This window comes from Pangasianodon hypophthalmus, chromosome 2 (genome assembly GCF_027358585.1).
Source record: "Pangasianodon hypophthalmus isolate fPanHyp1 chromosome 2, fPanHyp1.pri, whole genome shotgun sequence".
NCBI lineage: Eukaryota > Metazoa > Chordata > Actinopteri > Siluriformes > Pangasiidae > Pangasianodon > Pangasianodon hypophthalmus.
The window spans coordinates 95,909-102,500 of record NC_069711.1 but is presented as its reverse complement, the minus strand read 5'-3'; the positions used below and the strand labels follow the sequence as shown (position 1 = coordinate 102,500).

The 6,592-nt window shown below is 42.1% G+C and overlaps 2 protein-coding genes across 2 annotated transcripts in view; one reads left to right on the top strand and one right to left on the bottom strand.

Moving 5' to 3' along the window:
- Positions 1 to 343, top strand: part of endou (endonuclease, polyU-specific) — a 5,368-nt gene extending 5,025 nt beyond the window's left edge. Inside the window, exons 6-7 of the mRNA XM_026945556.3 lie at positions 1 to 46; positions 152 to 343. The exon at positions 1 to 46 is cut by the window's left edge and continues 97 nt beyond it. Of these exons, the coding sequence (XP_026801357.3) occupies positions 1 to 46; positions 152 to 266 (161 nt within the window). The 3' untranslated portion in view covers positions 267 to 343. The remainder of the gene's footprint in view (positions 47 to 151) is intronic.
- Positions 344 to 441: 98 nt separating this feature from the next.
- On the bottom strand, positions 442 to 4,263 carry sumf1 (sulfatase modifying factor 1). The gene is made up of 9 exons (XM_034299198.2): positions 3,948 to 4,263; positions 3,455 to 3,628; positions 2,533 to 2,607; positions 2,218 to 2,300; positions 1,871 to 1,993; positions 1,685 to 1,799; positions 979 to 1,092; positions 837 to 896; positions 442 to 672 (listed from the first exon to the last, which is right to left on the bottom strand). Exons 1-9 carry the CDS (start codon positions 4,176 to 4,178, stop codon positions 571 to 573), a joined length of 1,077 nt encoding a protein of 358 aa, XP_034155089.1. The 5' UTR covers positions 4,179 to 4,263; the 3' UTR covers positions 442 to 570.
- Positions 4,264 to 6,592: the final 2,329 nt, after the last annotated feature.

Below are 6,592 nucleotides of genomic sequence, written 5' to 3'. Positions count from 1 at the left end.
ACCTGGCCGTGTATACACTGTGTTACGTCACACGACCCGGACAACAGTGAGTCACACTGATATTCCTGCTCCTGTCTCCGTACGGCTGAATAATCTCTCACCCGTGTGTTTAAATTCTGTGTGTGTGTGTGTGTGTGTGTGTTTATTTTAGGTGTCGTCTGAGTCTGGGAGGAAAACAGCTGACCATACAGACGTACACCTGGGACAAAGTCACATACGGAAACGGCAAGAAGTACATCGCCTCTGCGTATCCCGTCACTCCGTGAGCCACAGCCTGGGTTTACTGCAGAAAAGATCCACTTCATTATCAGATAAACTGAAATAAAAGTAATTACAGCACATACGAATGCAGTTCAGTTGTGTGTTTATTTTATTCTATTTTATAAAAAAATCTAAACCAATTACACTATTAACACTGCTAATAAAAATCACCATAACGACCATATTTAAAATAGTTTATTTATATAAAAACATCCATCTGTACAGCAGTATACAGTTCATTCAGTGAATTAAAATGTGAGTGTGTGGTTAACAATAAGGCAGAGTCTAGAAGAGGTCAGAGGTCAGAGGTCACGGTGTGGAATCAGCTGCACAGCGGAAGCCGAGATTAGACGCTGAGCTGTCAGGAGTGTTCTGACTACGAGCAGCACACCTGTACCTGTAACAGTACGACTACAGAGAGAGAGAGCGCGAGAGAGAGAGAGCGCGAGAGAGAGAGACATAAAAGCATATAAAGAAGTATTATATATTTTTTTTCTCCCAATAAACACTTTAGTTATAATTTGATGTGTGTGTGTGTGTGTGTGTGTGTGTGTGTGTGTGTGTGTGTGTTGTACCTTGTGACACATGTAGGATCCTCCCTTCTTCACTCGGTCACTTCCTGTTTCCGGTCCTTTCTGTACACAGTAAATAATAATGAGACTTAATACGCAGGAACATGTTCATACTGTGTGTGTGTGTGTGTGTGTGTGTGTGTACCGGGTTGTGTGTGTTGTCTCGGGTGTGATGGACGCTCCACCAGTCTGCTGTCCATTCCCACGCGTTTCCCACCATGTCATAGAGACCGAAAGCATTCGCAGGAAACTTCTTTACCTGTACACACACACACACACACACACACACACACACTTCACTCTCTCTAAACATCACTGTCAGAACTCTGTTATTCTACAGACTCACTACATAGTGCACTATACAGCGCTGTGCGTAAGTATTCACCCCCAAACTGTTCCACATTGTGTAGTGTTAGAGAACCTAAACACACAGCATCATGAAGACCAAGCAGCGATCAAAGCAAGTACAGAATGGGACAGAACCGCGATCTGCCTCGAGGAGCCCGTCCTCCTAACTACACTAGCTACCCTGGAGTGATTAAACACCTAGAACCTGAATGAGCTAGAACCTGTTACAACCCAGTCAAAGCCCAGACCTCCATCTGATTCAGAATCTGTTCACCATTTTTTGGTAAAAGTGTTTTAAAGAGGAAAGCATTAGCATTAATGATAAAACACAAGCACTTAAACGTTCACACGTGGATCTGTTGCCTTTGAATATGTAAATATAATGTCATTAATTGAATATAATGTAAATAAATGTAAATAAATGTAAATATGGTGATGAACAGTATGAAGACTGCGGTAAGAAATGAGATGTAAATGTTTTCTTCTCTCCGCTCTGCTCTCACCGGCGACGTCTGAGCGAATCCGTCCTCAGCCGTGTTGTGACTGGGGAACTCTCCCTGAAACAGGTTAGCGTAGTGCTGCCCTCTGGGCATCAGTTTATTCCCCCACGGGTACAACCTACACACACACACACAGTGTTAGAATAAACAGACACATTCAGATACACGGTGTTGTATACAGAGCCCCACCTGTCCTGAAGTCCTCCTCTGCAGGCGAACTCCCACTCAGCCTCGGTGGGTAACCTGCGCCCCGCCCACTCACAGTACACCTGAGCGTCCGCCCAGGACACGTGCAGCACCGGGTGGTCCATCCTGAACACACCACATCACACCAACACCACCACAGGACAGTTATTATATACGACTTACAGATTATAAACACTGAGCTTTTATCCTGCGTCTGAGTTCTGTAAGATTAAAATGTACAGAGCTGTAATGTGGTAATGTACGCTGTAATCTGCTGCACCATTAAAGGGTGAATAAAGATATTTAACACATTCCTATAAGTGTTTATTAATTCAGCATATGAACATTACCTGTGTGCTATAGATGAATCAGGACCCTCTGGATGTCTCCAGTCTGCTCCTTTCACCGGTGCCCACCAGGGGGCAGCAGCAACCTACCAACCACGAGCACATAGCGAGCCTTAGAGCCCCTGTGTGTAATGTTTAATGCTCGCTGCTGTCTCAGAGCTGAGTTACAGCTGTTATATAAACACTGATATGAAGTACAAGTTGTACGATGATTAAACTTAAAATTAAACATGACAAACTGCAGCTTTAAACTCCCTCAGTGAGGAACACGGCAGTGTCGAGGGATTAAACATGTACTGTGTGTTTGTGTTTCTGTACCGCATGAGACAAAGTGCTCTTCACTTCTTCACTCAGCAATCCCTCAAACACAAACGAGTCTCCAAAGCGCTCTGCCTGAACACACACACACACACACACACACACACACACAAAATCATCATCATGTATAGTCCTATAGCACTGCAGCAGCTCTGACAGTAGTGCAGGTTTATATTAATGCGCTCGTTCTAATACGTTATTGTTTCTATAGTAACAGCTCATTCACAGGAACTCGTACAGCGGATGCTCCACTGATAATAAACTGATTAAAAATAACTGTTTTTAAAGTTTTTAACAGTTGATATGTTGAAGTTTTCTGTGAGGAGAAATGTGTTTATGTAACATGTATGGAAGGAGTCTCCAGTGTCAGCGCTTTGTAACAGTCAGAGGTAAAGCTGTAACTGTAAGTTTTGCGACGTCTTCAGGACAGAGGAGTTTACGCTTCTTTGCGGTTTCTCAGTAACATGCGGAACAAGCTGCGGTTTTACCTTCCAGAGAGAATAAAGAGGCTGGTGAGGGAACGAGTGTTTATAGCTGCTATAACGTAAGTGATGACAGGAACTAACTAAAATTGTAACTGTTGGTAAATTGCTGTGGTATAAGAGGAATAAAACACTTAGGAACGTGCTGTTATAGGAAAATAACCAACATTGGGGTGGGAACAGTAACTCCGCTTCATCACACCACTGTGGATTATTTTCCTGCAACAGCATGACACACACACAGTGTTTTATTCCTTACTAAACACACAGTGGAGCGACCGATAACGTTCACTCTGTAACATTAATACGCTCATTAATATTCATTATGACTCATTCATTTTTAAGTAGTTAAATGCAGATGTAATTGTTTAAAGGACTTTGGCAGCCCCAGTGCGTGTGTGTGTGTGTGCGTGTGTGTGTGTGCGCGTGTGTGTGTATACCTCTGTAACATGGTGCGTGATGTTAGTAAAAAGCTGGAACTGCAGGTTCGTGACCTCGTGCTCTTCGATGTAAAACGGATCGAGCCAAACGCGCCTCTGAGGACCTTCTCCATCCTGAGGGATACCAGGATCATCTGTTCCCATCAGGAACCAACCTCCCTGCAGCAGCACCATCTACACACACACACACACAGACACAGACACGCGCGCACACACACACCGAGAGAGACAGAGAGAGAGAGAGAGAAAGACAGAGAGACAGAGAGAGACAGAGAGAGAGAGAGAGACAGAGAGAAGAATCTGCACTGAAGGTGTATAAATAAAATATTGTCCAGCAAATTAAACACTGACGCTGAAACAAACATAACCAAAACCCACACCCAAAAGTTTGTGCACCCCTCTGCTGTGCAATGCCGAGAGAGAGACAGAAAGAGAGGGAGGGAGGGAGAGAGAGAGAGAGAGGGGGGGGGGGGGGGGGGGATGATGAATGTACCTTGCTAAGAATGTCCTCTTTATTCACAAACTCTTTATTCGCTCTTTCGGAATATTTATGAGCCGGATGTTGAACATTTCCTCGTCCTTCCTCATCCTCTTCTTCCTCAGCTCGGTGTCTGTGGAGTGTGTTACAGCCGCAGTCCTGAGCAGGTTTATCCTCACACCTCACACACACACACCACACACTCACACACACTAATAACCACACACTGTACACCGACAACCCCATGGCTACACTATCGCTGCAGCTACACGGAGGACGCCATCTTAGCTAGACCGTATCACGTGATCAGTCAGCTGACCGGAAGTAGCACAGTTCGGTAAAGATCCTGCTGGTGCACGCAGTAAAAATAAATAAACAACATTACATCGTGGCATTTTAAAATAAAACTCATTTTTACTCCAGGACCAAGAAACTATAACAAAACCCGAGTGAAATATTAAAACTCCGAGCACCGCACTGTGATGACTAGTACAGCATTCGTGTTATTTAAAAGCATGTTTGTTTAAATGTTTTCATATAAAGATATAATTAATGTGATGTGTGTGATTTGAGGTCTATGCTGAAAAATACACAAGGTGTGTTTAACTAAATCCATGGTACTTTATCACCATGACAACGGCGGGGGGCGGAGACTGAGAAAGAAGCCACGCCCACACGATTATTATAACACTATAAAATCGCCCTTTTATATTTTAGCTAATATTTTTAACCTTTCAGCTTTACATAGAAATTTACAGGTGAGGCTTCACTGTATGTCTGTCGGCTATCAATCATCTCGTTAACCACGCCCTCATAAATACCATCCAATAGGCATCCTTTATAAATTGTATTTATTGTAAAGAAAAACATTTAGAGAGATAGATGCAACACAACTGCAAAAACATTTTCACAAAAAATACTAATTTAGTTTGTTCTGGATTAGTTTATATATGGATGTGGGCGGGGACGTGGGCGGGGTTACACATGATTGTGCAGCCACTAGAGGGCGACAGAGACACATTATATAACAGCAGTCACGTTGTCTAATCAGTGATAAAAAGATTATTTATATTTGTTTCTATGGTTCATACAATCTGATATAAAGCCATTTGTTTAGTTAAAGCTCTGTGGTTTCAGGAGGTGGGACTGAACCCTGAGCTCATGAAACACAGATTTTTATGTCAAGTCACTTCAAATGAAAGGTGGAACAGTCTGTCAGGCCGTTATTATCAGAAATAACACTGTTAGATAAAAGATTAAATCTAGAATTCTTAAAAGTTCTCTGTTTGTCCCTCTGAGAGAACCTTTAAAAGTGTAAAAGAGGAGCTCCAGTGAAGTGAAGTATCTGGAGATTGTTATTCACTCTCATTTCCTCTCGCACTGATTACTGTAATTTCCTCTACGTGGGACTGAGAGGCGACCCTCTCCCATCTTCATCTGGTCCAGAATGCAGCTGCTCTTCTCCTGACCAGCACCAGAAGAAGAACCGCATCTCTCCTGTCCTGCCTTCCTTCACTGGCTGCCAGTCAAACAGAGTTAAAGTTTTATTATTTGTTTTTAAATCTCTTCATGGCCTGGCACTAAGTTATATCTCCGACTTCCTCTGAGTTCACAATACCTCCAGAGCTTTAAGATCTTCTAACCAGCTACTTTTAACTTTTTCAGGGACTCAAATGAAGTTCATGAAGACTGGATCTTTTCTGTCACAGCTTATGGAACAGCTGACCCTTTTTCATAAAATCATCTCCACCGTAGACATTTTAAATGCAATTTATAAACATATTTATTCTTCTGAGCATTTAAATGTCTTTTAGATCTGCAGTATTGGGCCTTCTGTTTTTGACCTGTTTTTTTTAGCCATGGTTTTGGCTTTTATAGTTTTTTGTTTCTCTTTTGGGTTACTGTTTTATTTATTCTTTTATTTTATTTTATTTGTATTTTACTTAATTGCTGTTTTAACTGGATTTAGCTGAAATAGTATACAGCACTTGAGCCGACGCACGCTCGTCTTTTAAATGTGCTACATAAGATTAAATAAAAGTGCCGACTTAACTTGAAGAACGCTTAATTATCCAAAAAAGCACTTGGAGAACCGTATGAACCATAATCCTTCTAAAACTAGATTACAAAATCCAAACTCAGCCGTCATGTCATGATGAAATATTTTGCCTTTCCTGTGGTGAATGTTCCAGAAATTAGTCATTATGTGGTAAAGCTGTGTAGCCTGAATTTTTTGTCAATGTTTTTGGCATGACAATGAAAGTAGCCAATTAATTATGTTTTTATTTATTTACATTAAAATAGGGCAGATTTGTGAAATTCATGACATTACCACAGTACAACGGAATGTAAAGTGCAAGCTGAAGAATGCGCAAGGCAGTGCAAATTGTATAAAGTCTATGTGCAAAAGTAGAAGTGTGTGTGCAGAAAGGGATGTATGTGCAAATTGCACCAACTATATGGTTAATCTGAGTTCCCTAGCATTAGGGGAGCGGGAGGAAGGCGGAATAGTGATGCTGTGAGGAGTTCAGCTGATTGACAGCTGAGAGTAAGAAGCTGTTGGTGCGAGACTGGAGGCTCCTGTAGCACTGCCCAGCTGGCAGAAGAGTGAACAGTCCATGGCTGAGGTGAGAGACGTCACAACTCACAAGAACAGGGAA

Excerpts from the sequence above, each read along its gene's own strand:
- sumf1 (XM_034299198.2), bottom strand. The coding sequence starts at position 4,178 with ATGGGGTTGTCGGTGTACAGTGTGTGGTTATTAGTGTGTGTGAGTGTG. Across the intron at positions 897-978 it reads GAGACAACACACACAACCCG|AAAGGACCGGAAACAGGAAG; the intron begins GTACACACACAC and ends TACTGTGTACAG. Across the intron at positions 673-836 it reads GATCCTACATGTGTCACAAG|TCGTACTGTTACAGGTACAG; the intron begins GTACAACACACA and ends CTCTCTCTGTAG.